The sequence below is a fragment of the Rhinoderma darwinii genome, chromosome 5 (genome assembly GCF_050947455.1).
Source record: "Rhinoderma darwinii isolate aRhiDar2 chromosome 5, aRhiDar2.hap1, whole genome shotgun sequence".
NCBI classification, from domain to species: Eukaryota; Metazoa; Chordata; class Amphibia; order Anura; family Rhinodermatidae; genus Rhinoderma; species Rhinoderma darwinii.
In genome coordinates this window covers 268,271,393-268,299,181 of record NC_134691.1, presented here as the reverse complement: position 1 = coordinate 268,299,181, position 27,789 = coordinate 268,271,393, and the positions used below count along the sequence as shown (strand labels likewise).

At 42.7% G+C, this 27,789-nt stretch overlaps 1 protein-coding gene across 2 annotated transcripts in view; it reads right to left on the bottom strand.

Annotated features, from left to right (window-relative positions):
• MRPL3 (mitochondrial ribosomal protein L3) overlaps positions 1–23,614 on the bottom strand; it is a 96,242-nt gene extending 72,628 nt beyond the window's left edge. Inside the window, exons 1-4 of one of the 2 annotated variants that reach the window (XM_075828599.1) lie at positions 23,382–23,614; positions 22,649–22,830; positions 11,576–11,667; positions 1,484–1,582 (exon numbers count right to left, since the gene is read on the bottom strand). In XM_075828599.1, the coding sequence (XP_075684714.1) occupies positions 1,484–1,582; positions 11,576–11,667; positions 22,649–22,830; positions 23,382–23,461 (453 nt within the window). In that variant the 5' untranslated portion in view covers positions 23,462–23,614. The remainder of the gene's footprint in view (positions 1–1,483; positions 1,583–11,575; positions 11,668–22,648; positions 22,831–23,381) is intronic. The other variant, XM_075828598.1, reaches the window with a different exon arrangement.
• Positions 23,615–27,789: the final 4,175 nt, after the last annotated feature.

The following is a 27,789-nucleotide window of genomic DNA, read 5'->3' as shown; positions in this document are numbered from 1 at the left end:
AAACCTAGTATTACAGGTCGTAGGTTCAAATGAATGGCCGATATGGAATACGGAAAGGGGTTGTCTTCATTTTACCAATGCATATAGCAATCAATGAAACACCAATTGACTTATTGATCTAGCTTTCACATTATTAAAGAAAACTTATAATGACCGTATCAAACCCTTCTATTTTTAAGGTTTTCAATGTAGTTTTTTTCCTTCTCACTTCCAAAAGCCATAACGGTTATTTTTCCGTCGATATTGGATACTTTTATAAAGCAACGCAGCCGTATGGGGGCTTGTTTTTCGCGGGACAAGTTGCAGATTTTTACAGCACCATTAATTGTACCATATAATATAGTGAGAAACTGGAAAAAATATATATATTTGCGAGGTAAAATAGGAGAAAAAAAAAAAAAAAAATAAAGACAGTGATTCCTCAATCTTTTGTTTTTACCGTGCGGTAAAAACGGCATGTTAACTTTATTCTGCGGGTCAATACGATTATAGCAATAACAAAAAAATAATTTTACATTTTTCTGTATTTAACTTTTTTATTAGTCCCCCCCCTAGGGGGCTTAAACCGGCGATCATTGGATCTCCTGCATGATATACTGCAATACTATTGTATTGCAGTATATCATTATACTGACAGGCTACTATGAAGCCCTGCCGGAAGAAGGTTGCCATGCCGACTGTCGACACCCCACGATCGCGTCGCGGGGGGCCATTGCAACGTTACAGGGGGATTCCTAACCACTTAGATGCCGCAGTCGCTATTGACCATGGCTGCATACTCCCCCACCCGATCCGCGCCGTATACATTTACGGCGGATGTTCGGGAGGGGTTTTATGGGTTAAAATAAAGATGCACCGCTTGAATATTATAGGTGTCGCAAACGTATTAATATTTGGATTAGGTAGATGTTTTGGTAAAAAGAAAAAAAGAGAAAGAATATGTTTTGGTATCCAAATTCCAGATATGATTCAGAAATCCGATGCTGACCCTTTGATTTCTGCCATAGATTTGCAGTTTTCCATGCGGTTTCCGTGTGGAAACTGCATCAAGAATTGCCATGTAATCCCCCCCCCCCCCTCCCACGACGTGGGAAAAATCTGCGACGTATGAACTATGGAGAACTACCAATTGAAATGAACGCAGTTTATGGGCGGATTTAGTTGCGGAAGCAATCTGTTAAAAGCCATTGTGTGAACATGACCTTAAAGGGGGTTTTATCCTTAGGGCATGGCATCAAGGTGTGATTGGTGTAAATTCCACCCCTAGGACCCCCACCGATTTGCAGAACAAAGGGGCCACGGAGGATGTTGGGAGTGCCACGGCCCCTTTACTGTTGTACAAAACACAGCAGCGCACCCACACATGCGTCTGTGCCTGGTACTGCAGCGCAGCCCCATTCAGTAGAAAACCCACCAATGCTGAATAAAGTGTAATTTACATGAAATGTATGTAAAATTATTTAATAGTAAGGATAAAACTTACATAGAAGGGAGATACATTTTTTCCTCCTACAGTGAGAGTAGCGCTTCTTTCGCCAGCATCCTCTTTTGGTGTAAACTTAATCACATGACAGTCTTGGACCTGAAAGTAGATAAAGATAGGATTGGAATATGTTTTTAGCTTTAAATTAGAAAAGTGGATAAACAGAATGCTAAATAAGCAAAAAAAATTGTATGATATTGATGGTCAGTGTAAAAAACATACAAATATATATTAAAGTTTGGTCATTTGTTAGTGCCTTACTTACCTACTATTTATGTTCTTCGTAACACCTCATGGGGTACCACATGTAAAAACGCTGGTAACCGCAACAAAACTGCAACTAATAAGGCATGACAATGGTTTTAAAAATTGCAGTACCACAGCATTTTATTACAGCTCCCAAATCACTGCAAAGAAAACTGCAGACCTGTTCACACAGCGCCATCTGGTCCCCATTGCAACCGGGAGAGAGTGGCTGACCATCGGTTGACAGTGGTGAGTTGACTTTCAGCACCCCCCAGGAAGTCTCAATTACGCACACCTAGAACCGCAACTCTATGCGGCGCCATCTTGCGTCCCAACCTCTCCACGTGGGAATTTGTGAAGTAGTGGGGATAGACAAGGGGAGACTGCATATTGACCCGACCGCTCAACGGATCTTTACTACAGCAGCGGAGACCCTCCTGACTTATGGTTTCTGTCCTGGACCGGCTGACATCACTAGTGCAGACTAGTGTGTGGCTGCTTTAGCCATTGCCATCTTGCTTAGCGCATCGGCCAGCCGCAGCCAGGCAGAGAACAAAGATTTGCATAACCCTGGTCCCCACTGTGCGGATTACCTGCCGTGGGAGCAGAAACCCCCGTTATTAGAGAGTCCAGCAGCTATATGTAGCCCGGTACAGGGAAGACACCTCCCCTGTGAATGCATCCATCGAGGGGACAAGCGGTGACAACCGATGACTAATTCCTAGCTTAACAGCCATGCAAGGAGACCCTCTATAAATACTCATACAGACCCTGCCTCACAGCAGTCAAAGACTGTGCATTTCTCTCCAAGATTCCACACAAATATCAGCATAAGGAGGACCTTCACTGAAGGCCAGTTCTGAGATCTTTTCCTTTATATTAATAGACTTCGACTCTGGGCCACTGGCCTTTACATCTCGGAGATCCACAACTGTAGATTTCACAGTGAGATCCTCCATATCACATCATGTGACCGCCATCACCCCCCCCCCCCCCCCGCCCCTGCAGTCGATACTCTGACTGATAATTTTCTCCTGGCAGAGGTACAGAAGACGTGAAAAAATATACAGCACAATAACAGCTGTAAACGATCCAGTCTTATGGGACTAGAGCAAACATAGTCAATGGTGTGGCAAACCACTTAAATTAAATGGCGGGTTTAACTTGCCCAATGAAAGATTGTATAACTTGGCGGCCTTGACACTAATATTTACAGACTGGACATATTCCACTTCATTCTACACAGTAAAAAGGCTAGAACAAAAATTTGTTCCCAATATTTCCCTGATGAACCTTCTTCACTTACCCTATGACATCTTACCGATGGACATAAAGACCAACCCTTTATTAATATCGACGAGGAAAAACGTGGTCAAAAGATTTGAACCCTGCGAGATTTTAAACATTAGTTCTCCACTGCATCGTTTCTAATTCTTTTAACACAAATTTTCGACACGTCAAATCCCACAGGATTTTCTATAGTGAACCTGCTCGTAGGATTACCTCACTGCACCATCCCATTCAACCCTCAGAGAAAAGAATTCTCTCCTTGTCGGAACTCCAGATAAAATAGCCTAGTACCCCATTCCCCTTCTTAAATCACCTATAGACCCAGAGTTACATAAGGAAAATATTGTCACAATTCAGAATGCTAGTATTGACCATCGCCTCGCGGAAGTCTCATATTGCACAAATGTATTATTTACATTCGGTCTGGTACTATAGTATCACAAATAACCTAAACAAATGAAGTCAAGATGACCTGGCATTGGATGCCTCCATTTTCCTCCAATAGAAAAAGACCATACATTATTGCCCTCTGCGCGATATACGGAAATGTTGCCTAAAAGTAATACACAGGGCATACTCGACACCATCTAAGAGATACAGAATGGGTCTCTGCCACACTTGTTGCTTCAAATGTGATTTGCGCTAATTTGTACCATTATTTGTGGAAATGCTCTCAAATTCTGATTATTTTTTTTTGGAACAGTGTGCGCACATTTATAGCCAAACATCTAGTCAGCTCGTTTCTGCTTAACGCGACATTGGGCAATTCTTTGCTTTATAAATAAAGATACTCCCAATGTGGATAAAAACCGCTTGCTTCGTTTCATTGCTGCAGCGGGCAGAAAATCAATCGAGTTAGTGTGGAAACAACCCAGGGAACCATTATCTTATATAATGAAAATGTACCGGGTGAAAGCGGCACAAACTAAGGAAACGAAATTTAAGCTTTCTTTCAACTGTGGGGCAGTTTCATTTCCCTTCTTCCGAGACGCAATAGGGAAAAATTGCACACATGATTCCAGGCCACGACCTCGATACAGAAACAGAGGCTAGTAGGTAAATAAGCCGGCAGGAATTTCAACGAAATGTACTTGTACTTAAGGGTAGATGACTGGAGGTGCAACATAAGTCTAGTTAAGATATGATATAGTGTACGCCACGATGGAGAAGCAACGCAAGGTCTTTGTTTATTATGCTTTATTTATTCTTTATTTGACATGCTTTAATTACATATATTGCATAAAGGGTTTCTTCGGCAGCCCCACAGAAATGAATGAAGCGGTGGCTGAGCATGCGCACTACTGCTCCATTCCGATGGGGCACCCAGGAATAGCAAGGTATGCCCGTTCTCGTGATCGGTGGAGGACCCAGCAGTCGGACCCCCACCAATCAGATATTTATCACCTATTCTGTGGATAGGTGAGAAATATTGATTATGGAAAAAAACCCTATAGTAGGATATAAAAACTCCAATGACAGCTGATTTACAGTACTGTTATGTGATCGCTTTACGCTAACAGCGGAGTAGCGTTTGCTGCCTAAACCACTTTTAGTTATTTTTTTGGGCTTACTACATGCGGACTCAGAAGTGAAAATTGAAAATAAAAAAACAAAAAAAGGTTTATATTGTTTAATACTGTAAAACTCTAATAACTTAAAATGTTAACAAAACCTAAATAGTAGTTCTACAGGGTTAAAAAAAAAAAACTAAAAACTACAGAACCATGAAACCCAACTAGTGACCATGTTTCTTCTTTATTTGTTCTACAGGGAAAGCAGCTCTACAATGCAATACCAATGGCAAACTGCACCTAAGACCTCACAGACTATAATGAGTATGACTTTATGGAATTAGAATTTCCCTAATACTGTGTCTATTGTCCTATTTTATTTGTTCCTTTACAATTTGGAGTGATTAGGGTAAATAGGGGCAACCAAATTAGCCATGGCTGCTCTTTCTGGTGCCATCAGCAGAATGCAGGCATTGTATACAGAAGGGCTGCTGTAAAGGTCATCACCACACTGTGCCGGCCCCTTCCCACAGAAAGGATGCAATGGCTGTAAATTGCTTTTAGGAGAGCTGATAATACGATTTCCCTGCAGTTGCAGTTCTTTACTACAACAATCATTCCAGCTAAAAATAAAAAAAAAAGTCAGTGATTTGAGAAATAGAAGTTCAGTAGGAAACAGGCGATTATGCAATTCCCAAATCTAAAACACAAAGTTCACCAATAAAAGTGCAAAAGAAAACAATATTACTGTGTAGTGGTCCTTACCGTATATTATTAGCCTCTAGGTTCCAGATGAGTGTTTTATACCAAGACGAGCACGCAGGTAGGTGGCGCTGTTGCTTTAGAGTATACTCATACATAATTTCCTTTTGGATTTAACCAAATGTGACAAAGCTTGACTACAGATACAGTATCTCTGAATTAAAACAGGAATAAAATATGAAGCTGGGTAACAATGGAAGATTTCACACTTCCATTTCCCGTGTGCAGTAGCATTCACTGAGCGCTTGCCAGACTAAATCTGACTGCCAGTCATGTACAGCAGGAGACGTCTCAGAAGCAGAGTATGGAAAGCAGTTATTTCATCTCGCAGTAAACAAATAAAAAGTGTCACTTTTAATCAACGTTGACTTTTAGAAAACTTATCTTTGTCGTTTTTATGTGGTGATGAACGATGTAATCACCTTTTCCTTCAACCATATCCGCAGCGGTCACTGCTGTCAACATGGTCATGAAAAACGAAAGGGACAACGGAGCCTTTGATTACTGTACTCCGACTACTCCCAGAAGATATGGGTCACCACATTGATAAAGAATAATTTACCACCGTTACCCACTTATATCCATTTTTTACGTTTGCTTTATTCACCTATTGCGCAGTGTGTGCGGTTTATAGCTTAGAGAAATCTCCCACCACCTTGGAAATCATCAAAAAAAAAATAAAAATAGGCTAAATACACCCATTGCGAAATTTGGTGCAGAAAATCCACATCAAAACCACATTCCGCAGGTAAAACTCACACCTAAAAGTGCGTTTGATGCGTTTTTAGGAGCGGTTCTTTTTTCTTTTTGATGTGGAAATAGGTGCGTTTTTATTTTTACTTTTTTAAAACTAATCAGATGCAATTCGCAAGCGGAAAGGCAAGATAAATTAACAGGATACGGATTTAAAAATATACCCCGCAGGTCTTTTTTCGTGCAGAAAAAAACAGCAACGTGTAGATGAGATTTCTTGACATGGCTGTGGGTCCCATTGGCTTATAAAATTTTAATGTTTACGGCTACCTTAAAGTAGCCTAATAAGAGGAGGAAAAGGCAATTTTCCCCTAATAAGATATATTACAATGTTTCTTACATTCGCTTGTACTATTGATTAATGCAAAATTATTTGTAACCGCAGGTACGCCTCAATTCCCACTGCAGCCCAGGTCATTACCGCTGCAACACTTTTGTGCTCACATGCTCATCAGGCTGTACACTGCTGACTTTCCAGCCAATGTTGTTAAAATGTGGAGCCTCACTTTAATGAGAATTCTGACAATTAACGCTTTCACTGCCAAGGACGTACGTCATGAATGTATACGATTGGTGCGAATAAAAGGGCTAGAGCTTTCCTTTGGTATCATTTTAAAGCTATCTTAGCATTGACGCCAGGATCAAAGCTCTAGCAGTACTCATTTCAAGTCAGGAATCAGGATAAAAAGTCTTACTTCATACTCTGTGTCTGTGTAGGGGAGGGAGATAGGATGGGACTGTGCAAGTGAGAGCAGGAAGAAGGTACACAGCCTGTTACTGTCATCTCTCCGGTGTACAACTTTTCAGTGACCCCCAGTTGTGAGATATATGAACTTTTGTACATGGTATCAATCCCCTTACCAACCAGAGCGGATATATGTTCTGTGATTGTCACACATAGGGGGCCTGTTGTTTCCTACTTAAGTGGTATGAAGATTTGCAGTTGCTCCAGCTACCTATGAGGCCTTTTGTGACTCCGATGTTAACCGACATCTGGATCACCAAGCTATTTGGTCTTTTCAGGTATTTTTTTGCGATTATGTGAGGAGATGTACACGAAGAAATAGACATAAGTGGCATGTATGAACTCTGCAAAGGTCGAGCTTTTATTTTAAGATGTTGTGCATTAAAGGATCTGATTGGATCACACTTCTAGCTGTACACAAGAATTCTTATGCATTTTTTACAAATCGTTACGCTTGTGTTTTATTAATTCAGGGTTTATTTGTATATGTCATACGTGTAAAATTTGTCACGAAAAGCCAGGCAGCAAAAGGGTTAAAGGGGTTGTCCAAAATTAGAAAAAGGCTCTGTTTTTTAACAAACACCACCACTCTTGCTTATGGGCTGTGGGTTGAGCTGCAATACCAGGGGAAGCCCATTTGGGTGCGGTTTCTGGAATTCTGTGGGAAATTCCGCAGCATTTACAGCAGCAGCAGCAAAGCGGATAAAATTTAGAAAATCTCATGCCCACGCTGCAGAAAAAAACCGCAGCGTAAACGTTAATAAATTGACCTGCGGTGCGGAATTTAGTTCTGCAGCACGCCAATTTATGCTGCGTTTTAGTTGATTTCTCGTTGCGGGTTTCCTCATTGAATTCAACGTGGATGCAAACGCAAAAAAAACAACAAAAAACATACTTACACAGAGTCTGTGTTTCTTTGTTCAGTCCGGCCTCCTGGGATGACAGGCTGCAGGGCCGGTCACATGGGATAAAACGTCATCCCAGGAGGCCGGCCTGGATGACATCATAGGGCCAGCCTCCTGGAATGACGTTACATCCTATGTGACCACCGCTGCAGCGTCATCCAGTCAGGCCGGACCGGACTGCACAGGATGGATGTGTCGCCATAACAACAACCTAAGTATGAGCATTTTTTGCCACTGAAGAAAATCTGTCCAACAAAACGCACCACAACGTGGTGCGGTTTTTCAGACGGAATGTATTGCGGGTTCCAGGTTGGATACACTGCGCAATTCTGACGCAGCGTATCTGACCCATGGGAACCAAGCCTAAAGGCAAATCCATAGGATACGCCAGAGCTGGGCAAAACCTGGCTAGGGCTAGGAGGGCTAGGCAACGGTTTACGTGGATTCTGACAAAGTTAGAACTGCTGCAATCATTGTCTGGAAACATTGGGGTCGTGCAACCAAGTGTTACCATAGAGCCTAAGCCTTAAGGCTTATTCACACGACAGGGTTTCCCGGCCGGGTGACGGCCGTTCATAAAACGGCCGTCACCCGGCTGCTGTAGGAACAATAGACCCCTAATGGGGCTATTCACACGACCAATTTTTTGACGGCCCGGGAAACCTGGCCGTCAAAAAATGCGACATGTCCTATTTTCAGCCGTTTACCCGGCCCCCATAGAAGTCTATGGGGCCGGGTAATACACGGCCACCACCGGAATGTGTCCCGAGTGATGGCCATGTATTCCGTCGCTCGCTCCCTCCTCACAGCGCAGAGTGCATGTGAGGAGGAGGAGTTGATGCCATTCGGACGAATGGCTGTACGCTGGAGATACACTGTGTGGCAGGGCCGGGGTGTACAGCAGGTGGAAGGGAGCACTGCGCTGGCTCCCTTCCCCTGCTTGTTTTAAAAGCTCCCTGGCCCGGCGACACCTTCCATGGCCGATGGCGCCACTAGCAGCTGCGGCTGCTACTACTGTAGCGACGCCACTATAGCAGAGCAGGGAGGTATCTCCCTGCTCTGCGCTAGCCCCACTTTAGCTCCCTGAAGGAGCGGAATCCCCGTGTGTTCGGGGATTCCGCTCCTGGACAGAGCGCTTGATGTCTCTGTCTATATCTGGGCAGTGACATCAGGGGAAACTCCTGAAGCGGAATCCCCGAACACATGGGGATTCCCCTTGAGTTGCCCCTGATGTCACTGTCCAGATATGTCCGGCCCGGAACTGATGCAAAACTAATGCAAAACGGCCGGGAAAAACGGCCGATTTTATCGGCCGACACTCGGGCTCGTGCGGGACCCTGTCGTGTGAATAAGGCATTATACAATTCTGAAACCAGGCGCCTCAGTGAAGAGGGTGGCGAACACAATTTTTACTACTACAGGGGAAGGGTGGACACTGCTGTGGTTACAATTAAAGGGAGCTGTGTTCTGAACACTGAAAGGCATGGGGCAAAAACTCAAGTGACGTCTAAGGCAGGTTATAGAACATTTGCGAAATTACATTTTTTTTTATGTACAGCAATCGTTTCTCTATTAAGTAGCAGGGAGTTCTGGGTAAGTATGAACGTCTTTTTTTTTTTTACAGGTTCATCTATATTGTGATCGGAAGTCACTGTCCAGGGTGCTGAAAGAGTAAGGGTATGTGCACACACACTAATTACGTCCGTAATTTACGGACGTATTTCGGCCGCAAGTTCCGGACCGAACTCAGTGCAGGGAGCCGGGCTCCTAGCATCATACTTATGTACGACGCTAGGAGTCCCTGCCTCGCTGCCGGACAACTGTCCCGTACTGTAATCATGTTTTCAGTACGTGACAGTTGTCCTGCAGTGAGGCAGGGACTCCTAGCATCGTACATAAGTATGATGCTAGGAGCCCGGCTCCCTGCACTGAGTTTGGTCCGGAACTTGCTGCCGAAATACGTCCGTATATTACGGACGTAATTAGTGTGTGTGCACATACCCTAACTGCCGATCGTTTAACTCTTTCAGCACCCTGGACAGCGACTATCCCCTGACGTCGCCTAGCAACGCTCCCGTAATTACGGGTGCACATACGTAGTCACCCGTAATTACGGGAGCCCCATAGACTTCTATGGGCCTGCCCGTGCCGTAATTACGGCCTGAAATAGGACATGTTCTATATATCTCAACGGCACGGGCACCTTCCCGTAAGCATACGGGGAGGTACCCGTGGCCAATAGAAGTCCATGGGCCTGTAAAAACGTGCCGTAATTACGGGCGTTTTTACGTTCGTGTGCATGGGGCCTAAGAAAGCCATATATTAACCCTTTCATGACCAAGGGCCATTGATGCCCGTGTCCAGGTCAAATTTTCCATTTCTGATATGCACTTCTTTAAACAATAATATCTTTGCAACCGCCTTGAATATCACAACTATTTTTACTTTGGTTTTTCTTAAGACTTATGAGGTTTTCATTTTCTAGACTACTGTAATTAATTCACACACGGTCACCCTGGATCGTTATGAGCAGATTAGAGGGCTATATAGCTATATTTACACAACGTGGAAAAAAAAAGGCAATTAACAACGGATTAATATCGACGATATGTCTCAAAATTTGAACCCATTTCCCTGCAGTCTGACCTTTTTTCACCATCCATTTTTCGTGGGCGTTAAAAATTAAAAAAATTATGCAATTTATTCAAAAGGGTTTTTGTAGCTAGTGCCCACATAGTGCCACACAGAGTGCCCATGTGGGATAGCGCCACAGTGTCCCCTGTAGATAGTGCCAATATAATGCCACAGTGACCATGTAGATAGCGACACTTCCCCTCCGCAGATAGCGCCACTACCCTTGTATGCATCAGCACCCCTACCCCATAATTGGCAGCCCCTTCCTGTAAATAGTAACACTGCAGCTCCCTGTAGGAGCAGAAGCCATCTGGCCGGGGATTCAGCTCCTAGAGGGAGCCCCTGATGTCTCTGTCCATATGATGTCTCTGTTCACATATGGATATGGACACTGATGTTAGGGGCTAACTCTAAAAGCGTAATCCCCTGCCTCAGCATCGGTAGCGCTGTGGCCGGGGATTCCGCTTCAGGAGTAGCCCCTGACATCACTCTCCATATATGGATAGTGACGCCAGGGGCTTCACCAGTAGCGGAATGATCGGCAAAGAGTCATCTAACAATGGAGATTCCGCTCCTAGAAAGCCGCTGACGTCACTGTCCATATATGGATAGTGACAGCAGGGGCTTCTACAGTAGCAGAATCCCCAGTCAGAGTGTCAGCCAGGGATTCCGCTCCTAGAGAGCGAGCACCTGACGTCACTGTCCAAATGGACAGTGACGTCAGGGGCTCTCTCTAGAAGCGGAATCCCTGGCACAGAGCGATCTGTCACCGGGGATTCCGCTCCTAGTGGGATTTTAGGTGGCGCGATATACAGGGGGAAAGGGGGTTCGATGTTATCTACAGGGGTGGCAGTATTAACAGCGGGGACATCGTGGGCTCCTTCTAGGATGGAAATCCCCAAAGAGCTGGCCAGGGATTCCTCTCCTAGAGAGAGCTTATGTGGCGCTATCTACAGGGGTTTGTGTGTGGCGCTATCTACATTGGGGTGTGTAGTCCAGGGGCTCTTATAACCCCGGCAGACATTAGAGTGCAGCGCTGCTCACACTGAAGCAGCACTGCACTCATTAAACCCCATCAGCAGTTGGAACGTATATAGCCGTATGGCCGTCGTGAAGGGGTTAAAGAAAGGAGAAAAATTGAGAACTACAAATAACACAAAATGCATAAATATAGAACCCAATAAACAGATAAGCATAAGCAGAAAGTAAAATACATTATAGGCTAAAACGCTTCACATAAACTTACTTGCAACATGGTGACTGCATGCCTTTCCCCAGATTTGGTCCATATTGGCATCATTCCAAGTTTAACTGCTATTAAACCAACCCTCTTGGAGCCTGTAATGCAAGGTGAGAATCTATCAGAAATCACACTAAACATCATGGGGGACAGTTATTAAAGAACACCCTGGATGAAACCAATACACTGTGTTAGGGAAAGTGCAGGGCCGGAGATGGGGTGGGTCATTAGCTCCTTTCACTAGAAGCAACGATTGTTCGTCCCCATACAATTCCATCAGGTTGGCAGCATATCTCCCTGATTACACAGGGAGACGGGCTGCCGAATAGAAACCAATCTATTAGCCGCAATTAAAAGGGGTTTTCCCATCAGAGACATTTATGACATATCCACAGGATATGCCATAAATGTCAGAAAGATGCGTGTCCCACTTCTGGGATCTAGATTGGGGCCCCCTAAACCTCGTTCTGACGCTCTGTGTTGTGGACATGTCCCTGATGGGAAAACCCCTTTAAAAAGATCTACAAAGGGGAATTATCGGGAACGAGCATTTGCCTGATCATCGGCCTGTGTAAGAGGGCCTTAACACAGTATGGCACCTATATGGTCAACTACTATATGAAATCAGACCGGTTGCTATGGGAAAATTATCCACTTTTTTTTTTTGCATTATTTTTGGTAGTGTATGCAGTGCTATCCTTTACAATAACAAATATACATTTTTGTTCATAAGATGACTTTTGTATAGAAGACTATATTCACATGTTTTCAGAACAATGGATTTCTAGGAGTGTATTCACACAACTGTTTTTTTTTATACCGGCCATCGAAAAATAGAACATGTTCTATTTTTGGCCGTTTTCACAGCCCGACGGCCCCCATAGAAATCAATAAATAATTTTTTTAATGGCCGTTTTTGAGAAATCAATCCATGTGACGACTGTTAAAAAATGATCCGTCACAAGTGGACTCAATATGTATTCACGTGGATACAATTGATAGCGCTACGAGGCAAGGGAACCATTGGTTCCTTTCCCTGGAATTCTGCGCTTTTTTGTGCCGCAGGCTGCACAATAACACCACCTACAGTGGGCACAATCTACAGTGGCCACTGTAGGTGATTGCATTGCCTGGAAAGGCTCTGGCATGCTTTTAAACTCATTTTCATACTGGAGATAACAGAGCTGTGGGTGCCGACCCTACTGGTCTGCAGCAATAGATGTCAACAGCTAAGAAAGCCAATCAGAGGCTGAGCTTGTGACGTCTATTGCTGCAGCCCAGCGGTTTCGGCACCTGCACGGACTGATAGCAGCTCCACTATGAGGAGACACTTTCTCTGACATGCTAGCCTACTGTCCTGGAGCCACTCTGGGGAGTGAGGGGAGGTGGAGCTGCGCCGGCTGTGTAGTGGTGGCGACGACACACCATCCTCGCTTCTTGACCCGCAATACAGATTTCGGCTGTGAAAGATGTGCACCGCTGGATGTGAATGGAGGTAACTTGGAAATTTTTTACCATCTTAGGGCCTGTGTTTAGTGTTTTTATGCAACTTTTACAATCACTTTTCTAATAAAACATTTTTTTATTTTTAAAGATACAGCTTCTAAGTGTCTGAAGTGTCTTGACAGCGAATAGACATTCCTTCCAGCCAGGACGGGATGTCTATTCACAATCCCAACACTTAGGTAACGTTTGTGTGGGACTTACAGCACAACAAGTGTAATCTCGCAAGATCACGCTGTAAATGACAGCATAACGTGATCTCGATGTGCTGTGCTGCAAGTCCCACACAAACGTTACCTAAGTATCGGGATTGTGAATAGACATCCCGTCCTGGCTGGAGGTGATGTCTATTCACTGTCAAGGCACTTCAGTAACGTTAATGTGGGTGTAAGTGACAGCACACGCTGTGCTGATTACATGAATGGAGAGAAGTGTATGACGCTGATTGGTCACTGATTGGTCAGCGTCATACACTTCTCTCCACAACGCCCACTTGGTCAAAAGTAAAAACATGCCCAGTTGGGCATTAACCTTCCTGCCGCAGCCCTTTTTCAGACTTTCATTTTCGTTTCTTCCTCCCCACCTTCCAAAAGCCATAACGTCTTTATTTTTCCGTCGATATACTACTATGAGGGCTTGATTTTTGCGGGACGAGTTGTAGTTTTTCGTAGCACCATTTATTGTGCCATATAATGTACTAGAAGATGGGAAAAAAATTATTTGTGGGGTAAAAAATAAAAAAAGACAGCGATTCCTCTATGGTTTTTTGCGCGCCGTTTTTACGGAATTCCCTGTGCAATTAATACAACATGTTAACTTTATTCTGTGGGTTAATACGATTACGCCGATACCAAATATATATTGTTTTTTTCTAAATTTTACTACTTTTTCAAGTAAAAACCGAAGTGTAAAAAAGAAAATTTATTTTGTGTCGCCAAATTCCGAGAGCCATAACTTTTTTATTTTTCCGTTGATTAAGTGATATGAGGGCTTATTTTTTGCGGAAAAACTGTAGTTTTTAATAATACCATTTTGGTGTACATGCGACAGTTTGATCACTTTTTATTTCATTTTTTGTGGGCGATTAGGTGACCAAAAAATAGAGATTCTGGCGTTTACAATTTTTTTTATCTTTTACGACGTTCACCGTGCGGGTTAAATAATGATATATTGTTATAGTTCAGACTTTTACGGACGCGGTGATACCAATTATGTTTATTTATTTTTTTACTATGCTCTAGGGGGAAAATGGGAAAAGGTGCGTTTTTTTGAACTTTTAATATTTTTATTTTTATTTTTTTTTTTACACAAAAAAAATAACTTTAACACATTTTTACTTCAACCAGCGACCGTTAGATCGTTTGCACGATATACTGCAATACTAATGTAGGTGCACAAAGATGGCGGACCTGGGGGACTTCATTAGGCCCCCAGGCAGCCATAGCAACCATCACCCCCCCCCCCCCGCGTGATTGCGCTGCGGGGGCGCGATGAGTTGTTAGAAAGAGGGGGGCGACCCCCTCTAACGATTTAAATGCTGCGGTCGCTAATGACCGCAGCATTTAACGAGTTAAACGAGCGGGATCGCGCTGGAGCGCGATCCCACTCGTTACTCTGAAGTGTCGGCTGTAGCTGTAACATACAGCTGACACCGGCATCGTATGGAGCGGGTTCATTCCGCTCCATACTTCCCCTACCCGACTTTGGCGTATGGATAAGTCAAATGTCGGGAAGCGGTTAAGAAAGTCATTAGCATAAAGCTAAAATCGCTCATAACTTGGTGAAAATAGATAGTTTTTCTAAATAAAAAAAAAAACACTGCTGTTACCTACATTACACGTGTAAACGTTTTAATACACGAAGGGGTCAGAGAATTGTGATAAGGTAGAGATTCAGTCGTGTGGAGCAAAAAGATATGCAATTAATGAAAGAATCTATTCATCAACTAAAGGGAATGCTATACAAGTAATGCTATTGATACCCGACCCCCAACGTAAGTTCAGGGGCTCACCGCGAGATAAGTGGCACTCCAACCATCATCATACTGAAGGTGATACATCATTACTCAGCCAAACAAACAAGTTGTCAAAGCGCAGAAATTCTCGATCCATGGGTTGTCAGTTTTCTCTTTCCATCTGTCAGGATTTGTAGCAGGTATTCGCCACCACCAAACCTTTTACTGAATGGGGTTTATTTGCTAGAACCATATGCATCCACATTAGTTACGCACATCAATGAAGAGGTGGACGCGCTTTCACGAAACCTTACCTATTGAAATTTATGGAAAGAGCCAATCAGCACTTGGCTCATTCCACAACTCTCCATTAAACTGTATGAAGAGTTTGCAGAAGAAATGCCATAAATGCTTAAAGTAAACATGAGATAAACTTGCCCTCACTACTTGTTTCAGGAACATGCAAAAGATCCTACAGACTGACAAACAGTCTTGTAGAAATCCTGCAGAAAACACAGGGTAATTTCCTGCTGATCAGTTCCATTTCAGGAGGTGAATGCCTAAGGGTAGGGCTTAGAGCGTACCTAACTTTTCAGAATAAGCGGTCATACGTGTGTAACACTATTTCTGGCCATTATATGGTATGATTTTTTTAGTGCCATTATTTAGCAGTTTTCCCCACGGCAGGTTCTCAGTTGTCAAAGATAGTGGATGGAGCCTAACTGCTATCATGTCTGCTATACACTGCACACATAGGAGAGGAGAATCCTGCTCTCCTATCTATATAGATCACGTATATAGAAGCTGCAGCAGCATGGAGGAGATTATACAGAAGTACAGACCAGTGTAGCTGAGAATCCAGCACTGGAGTGACATAGAAACACACATACACTGCTGGTAAGATTTCTATCTGCTCCTCTTTCCTCCCCCTGCTCAACTCTACCCCCTTCATAGACCTACATGCAACATGTGTGTTGCTGACTCACACTCGCTCTCCGTCCTTCTCCTGCTCCCCTCTCCATAGAAAGCTATAGCCAGGCAGTGAAGTGACATATCCCCACCGTCTGCTATGTAACCAGCGATGGCCAATGCTTGACAACAGATTACATGTAGGGAGACACCTAGTGGCAGTAACTTCACACAGAAATTGCATGGATTAAACAAATGCATTTTAACAGAAAGTAAATGACAAATGTTTTATATCGGTATACTATTAGAGGAGCATAAATTGTTTGAAAAGTTAGTGTCCATTTAAAGTGGAACGGTCAGATGAATAGCATCTAGTTAAGGGCAAAATGTCCATTCTCCTATTAGGCAAAAGGACACAATAAATATTGTGCCATTTGGCTAATAGGAGTGATCAAAGAACACACTGGACCAATAAGACGGGCACTTCATACGCTTTCTGCTCTGTTGGAATAAGATGCACACCTCTTAATAAATCTGTTGCACCTTTCCGCTCGCCACAATCGTGATGACACTGGCGGGCCTATTCCTCTCGGACAAAAAAAAACAACATGATTTTATTTTTTTTACTCATCTCACCACCCCCCGCTTCTCTCCCGTATCTTCTCAAGCGAACACCTTAGGCCACGACGCATACAATGTATTGACGTGAATCAGCATCAGGATGCTATATGCGATACATGCTCACAGCACACAACATCCAGCATTAGGAAATTATTTGCTGCGTTACATATAAGGTCCTGACGTTGCCCGGCGTCAGGCAATAGTACGCTCCGTGGCCATGCGTTAATCCCTGCTAAAAGGGGCAGGGGGTTTTAACAAAATCAGAGTATCCTAGTGCAGAGGCTCCTGCTACAGCCATGGTCTTACAGCCAGATACAGGATTGTGAGGAGAAGGGAGGAAAATGGCTGATATCCTGGGAGACAGAGAAGATTTACGTATAGATTCCTCAGTTTTAATTGCAAAATGAGAGAAAACCAGATCAAAAAGAGGAGGAGGAGGAAGAGGAGGAGGAGGATGAGATTAAAAGGAGAAATCATGGGGTCATTTTTTTTATTAGGCATTTTGTATGTTGATGTGCCATAAATAGTAATAATAGCAAGGAAAAAGGGATGGGAGGAAACCTCCAGCTCACCAGCTTCACACTCCTGTGCTCGGTATCGCCCGGATCAACCGCGACGGCTCACGGCAAGAAATAGTGGCAAAAAAGAGAGAAAGGTCCAGCGATGTGTGGTATAAGTGGGGGAAACTCCGTTTCCACTTTATTGAAGATAGTACACCGACAAACAAAAAATCCAACAGAATGACGGATAACACCAGGAGAATAACGAGACATTTGTCTTAGCCATGATTAAGAGCACAGCCAGTGCTCGAAACGCGTAGGCTTCATTTCTTGCCATTTCAACCACCTCGTTATTCTCCTGGTGTTATCCGTCATTCTGTTGGATTTTTTGTTTGTCGGTGTACTATCTTCAATAAAGTGGAAACGGAGTTTCCCCCACTTATACCACACATCGCTGGACCTTTCTCTCTTTTGTGCCATAAATACTTAAGATAGGAAGACCTCTAAGCACAAACAAAAGTTTTCATAAAAGATATACTCAAGATTTTGAGCTATTTCTAAGACGGTATTTAAATTTAAAGGGGTTGTCTCATCACAGACACACCAGCCCAAAAAAAGCAAACCCATTTTTATATGCCGTATTTTCTGTGCAGTAGTGGTGTGATTTTCTGTAAGAGCGATTAATAAATGAGCTTCACTCTAAAATTACGGCTCAAGCACGGTGCTGTAATATGGCCATGTGTACGAAGCCTCAGCAGTGACATTGGAAACATGGATTCAGATCTAAGTGTCAGAAGTCAAATATTTATTCTTAGAAAAGAAGAGCTGTATAAGCAGCAAATCATGGCAAAGATGTAAGGTCCTAAAGGGACTGTAGACGGCACCCTAAAATACGATACTGGGTCTGTTGTACCCAATGAATGATCAGCCAGACCAAAAATGATCACACCATCAGAAAATCAATACCTTGTACTTTTTCTGATTGGAGTCTCTCTCAGTGAACAAAGTTTTGTCAAAAGAATCAGTAGCAGTTCCAACAGCACCTTATAGAAAGGTAAGCAAGGCCAAACACTGACAGGAGTCAAGTTAAACCAGCATCTCATGCTAGATCACTGGAAAAAGGTCTCATGGTGGTGGGAATATTCAAGTCTGGCGGCCTCTGCCTACTCTTGAACTGGACACATTGTACAGAATCAACTTCACCCCAACAAAGGAAAGAAACCACTCCATTCTTCAGGTTATTTATATAGGAGAATTGAGAATACAGCAGGATAATGATCCAAACCTTGAAGAGATAGAAGAGTTGTGCCGTGGACTTCCCTCTAGTGTCACCTCTACTCAACCAGATCAAGCAATTTATGGAGCCACTTGAAGAGTGAGAAAGTCAAGTATTCAGTAACATCACAAGGTGCTCTGGACATTCTCAAACCATGCAGGGATAACCTGAATCATCGGGTATTGCACAAACGTGTGGCGTCCATGCTCGCTCACGTGCACACAGTAACTAAAAGAAAAGAAAATTCTAAAATTCATGAAAATATTTAGGATTCTACTAAATTATTGTGCTGATAATATAGTTTGTAACGGCAAATTCTGGATTTAAGTGGTTTCGAAAAGATTTATTTCTACAAGCCCAAAATAAAATCATATTTTTCTACTTTATAAACTGTTTTTAGATTACCATTTGGAGTCATGTGAGGTGACGCTAATATGGATGAAACGTCATGGCAGCAGATGGTGATTCACCACAGGATTGAAATGTCATCACGACACCAGCGACATTGGAAAGGCAGAAAAACAGTAAGATCACATGCACACGTCCGCAATTACGGAACCATTCGCTTCTATTGTCCACGGACACTTTCTCTTATATTTACGGGAAGGTGTCCAGCCCGTACAAAGCCACCAGAAAACATAGGACATGACCTATCTTTTGCTTTTTACGGACCGTGCTCCCATACACGGGCCGAAAAGGCGGGGGGCTGTCCACGTCCAGCCGTGCCCGCAATCACGGGCTGTGATTAAGGGCACGGCCGTGTGCATGAGGCCTAACATTTTATATTGTGGGCTCATAAAAGATCATTCTTGGAAACCCTGAAGAGAACTTTAAAAAGAAATGCTGCAAAATAGGAGCATTTTTACTAGTGTTCTTATACTTTAAAACCCCACTGTATATACCATTTATAAAAAGAAATGCAAAACTTGTTGAGACCGACCACCATCAAATAGCTGCAATGAATACAAATGCTCCTCAAAAGATTCATGACAAGTAGTACTCCAAACTAGGGATGTCACGATACCAGAATTTGGACTTAGATACCGATACTTTGTGTAGTATTGTGATACTCGATACCAAAACTATACTTTGCCAACAATAAAAATAAAGTTCCTCCGTTTTCCTGATGTGAGGCGCGTGGTGTGATGAATTTTTTATACCTCCACGTGCCTCACATTAATAGTAATTAACCCCATCATGTTCCTCAGTCATAATAAACATTGGGTTAATGTGTGAGGTACATGATGGGGTTAATTGATATTAATGTGAGGCACATGGAGGTTCAAAACTCATAACACCACGAGCCTCACATTAATAAGTGAAAGAAAGCAGGTTTTATTTTATAACCGTGTAAATATCATAAATGACGCTATAAATTTGTTATTACGGTTGCTACAATACCGAATATGTATATTTTAGTATTAAAACTTATTTTAATGTTTATTGTAAAAAAAAAATGTAATGTTAAATAACAAATTAAAAAAATACACACTTTAAAAAAAAACAAAAAAACTTTACTGTACTGGAATATATCTACATACCGATTGTACACAGGCAGTTGTTAGGACATACCTCAGTATGCCCTAACAGGAAATATGGTCAGACAGTCCAGGGGTCCTTCAATGGACCCTGGGCTGTCTGCCCATATATGGTATGTCCCTCGATCGCGTCACAGGGATTCCCTGTGACGCAATCCAAATGGCATCCTTCTTCTCATTTACCCCTTGAATGCTGCTGTCAGTTTGATCACAACATTCAAGGGAATAACGGTGGAGATGAGCGGTTTCTCTGATCTCCGCCGTTAGAGCGGGGCTGCGGCTGTGTAATACAGCCATTGCCCCGCTCCTGACAATAAGCGCGTGCGTGTGGTCAGCATAAGGTGATGCGGCTGGCACTGCACTAATGAACGCATGCACTGAAGACAGAACATGAGGGTGTTTTTTTAGTGCGCCCACCATGTTTTGGCTTCAGTGCCGGCAATCATTAGTGCAACACTGGTCACATCACTTCATGCTGACCGCGCACACTTGTCGGGACTCAGGAGCGGGTCAATGGCTGTATCACACAGCCGCGGCCCCGCTCTCACTACATTCATGTGTTCCTATACTAATATGTGTGGCAGCACAGCTTAGTATCGAAATACATGAAATAACAGTATTGAACCGTTTGAGGGTGCACGGTATTGAAACAGTATCGACGTTTCGATGCATCGTGTAACCCTACTCCAAACTGTACAATATGTGCTCTACTTTCCCAGTGCACTCTTTAGATACCCAGGCAACATGAAGAGAAGACAACCCTTCGGTTTTAGCTAAAAAAAAAATTATGTTTGCTGGGGACTGCTGAGTTTACTTGCCTGGCGCCCTCCATTTGCATTTGTTCCACCGATCCGTCTATTCCCGGGCCCCCTGTTCTGTCATTCTAGATGGTTGCAGGACTTCCCGGACTTCCTGATGCACACTGCTTCGGTAATCCGAGACACTCCTCCCTGCTATTCGATTGGCTAGCACTGCTCACGCAGTGGAGCGTCAGCAGGGGAGCGTCCGAATGGGCACCAGGTAAGTAAACTCTTCATTCCCCAGCAAACGTACATTTCTAGATAAAATTGGAGGGACGCTGGAACGGCCTATCTTGGGATTTCTGGACCAAGCTATTTTTTGTGTTTTGATAACTTTTTATTTTTCCATTAACGTAGCCGTATGACGGCTTGTTTTTTGCGGGAATAATAGTAATTCTTATTGGCATGATTTTGGGGGACACATAATAAAATGTATTAAATAAACTTTAAAAAAAAAAAACCTTTGGGAGTATGGGGAACAAAAAGCCATATACCTTTTTACGCCATGTGTCATACAGTACATATATTATTTTAACGTTATTCTTTCAGTTGTTACGATTGCGGTGGTGCCCTATATGTATTTTTTTTATTGTTTAATATATTTTGGGTGGGGGGTGGGAGCCTTTTTTTTTCTTTTACTTAACTTTAAAAATATTTTTTTTTATACTTTTTTTGTGTTCCATTAGGGAACTTGAACCGGCGATTGTTTGATTGCATACATAATGCTTTGGAATACTTAGAATTCTAAAGCATTATTGACTATCAATGTTACACTGACAGGCAATCTAGTAAGCGGTGCCTATACCATGACCTAATAGTTATATACTCATACCAAATCTGGTATCCTTTGTTAGGCCTTCGGTTGCTATGGTAGCCCATCAGAACCCCAATGGGTAGACAGAGGGAGCCCCGCACTGTCAAATTCTTAGATGCCGCAGTCACTATTGACCACAACATCTAAGGTTCAATCACAGCCAGGCTGCTGGTGTTGCCTGCTTCTGTGTCCCCACAATCACCATGACGTACGTATAAACCTTGTTGCGTTAAGGGGTTAAATAGATTGTATGAGCTCAGAAAAAAAAAAAATGGATGCTTTTTTGTTTTCCTCAGAAACATTTGCACTCTTGTCCATGGGCTGTTTCAGGTATTGCAGATCTGTCTCTTTCATGTGAATGGGGCTGAGCTGCAATGCCAGACATTCTAACCTCACATACCCCCTTTATGCTATTTATTCAGTAGGTGCCAACAGGCCTGGCCTCCGTTGATTTCTTGTGGACAACCATGCCATCTCTGCCCTGTATAGACATCATCCCCTTCACTATTGTTTTACATAGGGCAGGTATATTTATTTAAATATAAACAATAAAGCATAGACTTCACGCAGAATAATTAGTGGAGACACACTCCTATTAACCACTTCACTACCAGGTGTACGTGTGCATTTAGTCGCATGTAAGTAAAGCTCATATGTTCACATAGTTTTTGAAGGGTTTTTTCCTAAGGGGAAGTACAGAACGTATCCATAAGACATCCACAGAACTTTTTTTTCCACTGTATAGGAAAATCATAGTCTGCTGTACTTTCCTATGCAGAGACATACTTTTTATATATATATATACTGTATACCACACAGCATACGTTTTAGTGTTTTTACAATGGGAGCCTATGAGCGACGCATGCCTATGAAGTGGCATACGTTGGAAACTTCCGTCAGTGGTATAGGTCAGGAAATAATCCCAACGTATACTGCTGACAGAAGGCAAAAACAATGTGTGAACAGAGCCTTAGGCTGCATTGACAGTAATATTCCTCTGTGAGGGATTTGTATAAAACTGGAGGTACACAAATGGGCCTATCCTATCACAGATGTACAAGACTTGTACAGGAAGCTGGCAATGCCTTGTGCCAACCATTCATTAATACTAAGCACGGTTAACAGTAGTTTTGCATTTTCTAACCTATAAATCTATTAAGGTACCTGGTTCCCAGGGCTTTAAAGGCCATGGCTCATCTTTCAGAGGGCAAAGCTTGCTTGTGGTCATATCATTGTACTCCTGTGACGTCAGCTTTTTCAGATATTGTTGATTTGTTTCAGAGAGATGTTCATTCCACCAAGTGTCGGTGCCGTTGTATCTGACTAGTAGGACACTGGATGTACAGCTGTGGAGAAATAGGGCAAAAGTCAACAAAAAACAAAGAATCCAACTCCAAAGATAAGTACTATTCCAGCATAATCCAGTAGATCAGCCACATTCCAGTTACACCTGGCTAATGTACCGACAACACTAGAGTCATTGGTTGATGTGGTGCCACGTCCTGTGGCATGTAAGACATGACCGCATCACATGGCCCTGTTTAGAATCAGCGATGCCACTTTTACCACTTTCTTCAATTCAAGTGTCGACATGTCACGCAGCATGAAAGTGTGAAATGTACCAGCTCTATAAACGGTCATAGTTATGGGGGCACTGTGGGGGAACAATAGCTGCCAATTATAAGAATAAGGGATGAATCTTCTGACAGCTCACACTGGCACTATAGAGGGGCACTGTAAACCTTGTCCATTGAGGAACGGTCAGAAATGTCATGATCCCATATTAATGCAGGATATACAATGTCTAAGCAGTATAACATGGCTCTATATGAGCCATACATATGCCCATAACATTCCTCTGCAGTATACAGGGAGAGCCATGCTGCCTGTCACTCACCTGTCCTTCAAAGAACAGCTCCTCCTGCCCAACAACGTGCACCGAGCAGAGAAAACCCTCCAGCCCAGACCCGCAGCCATGACCACCCGGAGGTTTACCACTGATAATGAGCGCTGGGTATAGCTTTAATGGCACAAGAATCTTGTCCTCTGCGGAGGCATGAGACAGTCACCCAACTCTTCCTGTGCGTCACTCTGTGCCTCCGCCCGGAAACAGGAAGCCGGGAAGAAAGGTTCCGTCTCTACTTTGCACTCGTGCCGCGTTTCTGAATGCCAATGCCTACAAGTGACGAGGGATCGTGTCGTTTTTTTTTAATGAAAGAGATCTATGGAGGAATTGATGCATTAATATTAATGAAATAATAATACAGCACTGAAAGCTTGCATAAAAGATTGTATAGCATAAATTAACCAAATGCCAAGAAAGCTTGCTGGGAGCCTGCAATAAAGAATACTTTTCCACAAAAAGTCCTATTCTATCAAGAAGTTATTATATATATCTGCCAACTACTCCCATGAAGGTTGTCACCCAGCTTTCCTAGAGTGCTTGATCGTAGATCTTACAACTGTGTAGTGATAGTCCTCATTCTCCTGACTGGTTTGCTCTGTCCACCAGTTTATCAATTCATTTCCCTATCTCCTGACTGATCTAATAGGCGCTTTGCTGCTGATAACTCCAGTGTGATTTGTTGTTGGTTTTTTAAAAATTATTATTTGCAAAGATCTGATCATTTTTCTAAATATGCTGATGTCGCTCTAATAGCCAAATAGGAGGCGACTCTTTCTTTTCACTCTGGGCGGTGTAATGTTTTCTGTATGACGCTGTCCAATCAGCATACAGCTTCTCCCACTTTCCTGCCCAGCAACACAGTGTGATCATATATTATACAGCTTCCATTCCTAACTGTGTACTCAACTGTTGATATCTCCGGTTGTGTCACATCTGCGATCCTGGTGTCATATAAAAGATTAGAATCTCCTCTTTCATATGCCACCAGAATCACTGTTCTAGGTGGTCCACAGCCCGAGATATGGCTGTTTGAAGTGATCCTCGCATCCCCCATAGATGAGAGTCTATGGAGGGATGCGTGAAGCGTGAAAAGGTAGGACATGTCGTATTTTCTCACGGACCCTTCACGTGGTCCGTTGAAACAACGGCTGTGTGAACGGCCCCATTGAATTACAAAGGTCCGTGGGACGGCCGTTGTTTCAACGGACGTTTAACACACTCGTGTAAATAAGGCCTAAAGGCTATGAACACCTTTTTTTAAATCTTTTTGTTTTGTAAAAAATTATAATAATTGTGCATCAGAGTGATTGGTGCAACTTCCTAAATACATTTTATTAACAATTATTTTTACTTTTTGAGATACAGCTGCTTTGTGTTCTGTATACAGAGCAGCTGTATCTTGCACTGAATCCTGTATCCGTCAGGTCTACAGGACTGACTAGTTCAGTGTCGGCGGGTCCTGTGTGTCTCTGACAAGCAGGATGGAGCTGTCAGGGTCAGTTCACACGTTGCATAAATACTGCAGATTTTCTGCAGCAAATACAGTAGCAGAAAAGTGGATGAGATAAAACAAATCTCATCCACACGCTGCGTAAATACTGAGCAGAAAAAAACGCTCCAAATTGACCTGCGGAGCAGAGTTTTATTCAGCAGCATGTCAATTGTATTTACGTAAACGCTGCTTATTTGTTGCAGGATTTCCCCATTAAATACAATGGGGAGGTAAATCCCGCAAAAAAAAAGAACAGTTGTCGAACAGTTTTCCCGCAAAAAATGCAACTCAGAAAACAAAAAATATATTGATGCTTCATCCCATGTGACTACCGCTGCAGCCAATCACAGGCTGCAGCGGTCTACTGGGATGAGACGTCATCCAAGAGGCCGGCCTGCTAGCAGGCCGCCTAAGTTCTGCAGGTTTTCGCAGCAGACATTCCGGGCGAACAACTGCATCACGGTTTGGTGCTGTTTTTCACCCGGAATTCCTGCGGCACACAGGCCGGATGCGTGCTTTTACGCTGCATATCCGACCTGTGTGAACTCAGCCTTAGGCCTTATTCACACACACGTGTCCATTTTGCGCACGTAAAAAACAGCGTTTTTCTTGCGTTGCAGTTCAGTTTTTTACGCGTGTATGTCATCCGTATGTCACACGTTTTTTACGTCAGCAAAAATAACCGAAGGAGGTAGTTTTCTTTTTCTCATCATTTCTTTAGCAACTGTTGCATGAATCACGGACAGCACACGGACGTGCAAAAAACGCACAAGTATAGGACATGCAGTGAGTTTCACGCAGCGGACACACGCTGCATGAAAAACACTGAATGTCTGAATGGCCCCATTGAATTACATAGGTCCGTGTGACGTCCATTGTTTTAACGCGCGTAACACTGACGTGAACTACGCTCGTGTGAATTAGGCCTTAATCTTTCATGCAGCGTAAAAGCACGCATCCGCCGTTTAGGCCTTATTCACACGAGCGTATTTCACGTCCGTGTTATGCGCGTTAAAACAACGTCAATGTTGCATCTGGCTCGTTATAAAAATGAGGGAGACCCCACGTGATTTATTGATTTTTTTCATAACTAGCCAGTTACAACATAGCAGCAGCAGCCTAGCAGCAGCAGCCTAGCAATACCAGCAGCACTGTTTTTGGCCCTTCCCAGCCTCATAATAGCACCTGCGGCCGCCCCACTGCCCGACCATTACTACAGATGGTCGGGTACTGGATTGTACCCAGCTCTTCCCGATACCCCTGGTGGCGGTGGATATCAGGGTAATAATGGGGGGGGGGGTTACTGCCAGCCTTTTTACTGGTTAATACTAAGACCCGCCTTAGTAATGGACGTCGTCAAACAGACAACTGCCATTACTAAGGTGCTAATAAAGTATTAATAAGACACAGAGACATAAGAAAATATTTTTTTATTAAAATAACAACTCGTAGATCATTGCAGTAGTCCATCTACGATGTAGTCCAATAGGTCCAGAGGAACCTGCAAAACAAAAAAATAAAGTTAGTAATATGAAAAATAAAAATACTCACCTACAGCAGACGTCCGTCTTCTCCCCTGCGCCGCAAAAGAAACTGGAGGTCAATGATCTGGGACGGGAACTAGAGATGCAGGAGGAATATTAATAATTCTGGGGCATCATGATGCTCCCCCCACAAACCTCCCTCACACATGCAGCCGCTCCAAAAAAAAACACCACCCCCCAACACACAGCCACACACATACAGTACCCCCCCCCCCCCCCAGCCTAGACTATACTATATATCAATATATATGAGATGGATAGATAGATAGATAGATAGATAGATAGATAGATAGATAGATAGATAGATAGATAGATAGATAGATAGATAGATAGATAGATAGATAGATAGATAGATAGATAGATAGATAGATAGGATATAGATAGATAGGATATACATATATATGAGATAGATAGATAGATAGATAGATAGATAGATAGATAGATAGATAGATAGATAGATAGATAGATAGATAGATAGATAGATAGATAGATAGATAGATGATAGATAGATGATAGATAGATAGATAGATAGATAGATAGATAGATAGATAGATAGATAGATAGATAGATAGATAGATAGATAGATAGATAGATAGATAGATAGATAGATAGATAGATAGATAGATAGATAGATGATAGATAGATAGATAGATAGATAGATAGATAGATAGATAGATAGATAGATAGATAGATAGATAGATAGATAGATAGATAGATAATAGATAGATAGATAGATAGATAGATAGATAGATAGATGATAGATAGATAGATAGATAGATAGATAGATAGATAGATAGATAGATGATAGATAGATAGAGAGATAGCACACAAGAAAATGGCGAGAGCACACTGCGAACGCCAATGTCACCTAAGCCACTAAATATAAATAAATTTGCATTACTGCTAAATCTACTTACTACTATTTTTCTGCACTAGTTTTTATGCACACTGTATAATATATTATCAATTTCATCTGCGTGCTGATCGTACAGGGGCTATGTTATTAGAATATTATATTATTTACATTGCAACAACATATAGCACTTTATTTAATAAGAGAATGTAAGGGCTTGAGGGAAGGGGAGCTATAGGGGAGCTATAGGGCAGCAAAGCTCCCTACTGTTCTATACATATATCTTCTATATTACTGTGTGATCCTACAGGCAAAGGTTTGGAGGAAACTAATAAATATTAAGATAATAATGATAAATTCTATTGATATCTAATTCTTCATAGTGTAGATCCTGCGGTTTGTCATATTTTCAAGAAAGGGATGGAGTTGCCTGTTTTTTGCCTTTTCTCCTCGTCTTCTCCTTGATCTGAGCTGTGAGCTCCGTTTACACAGAGCAGCATTAGTGTTATG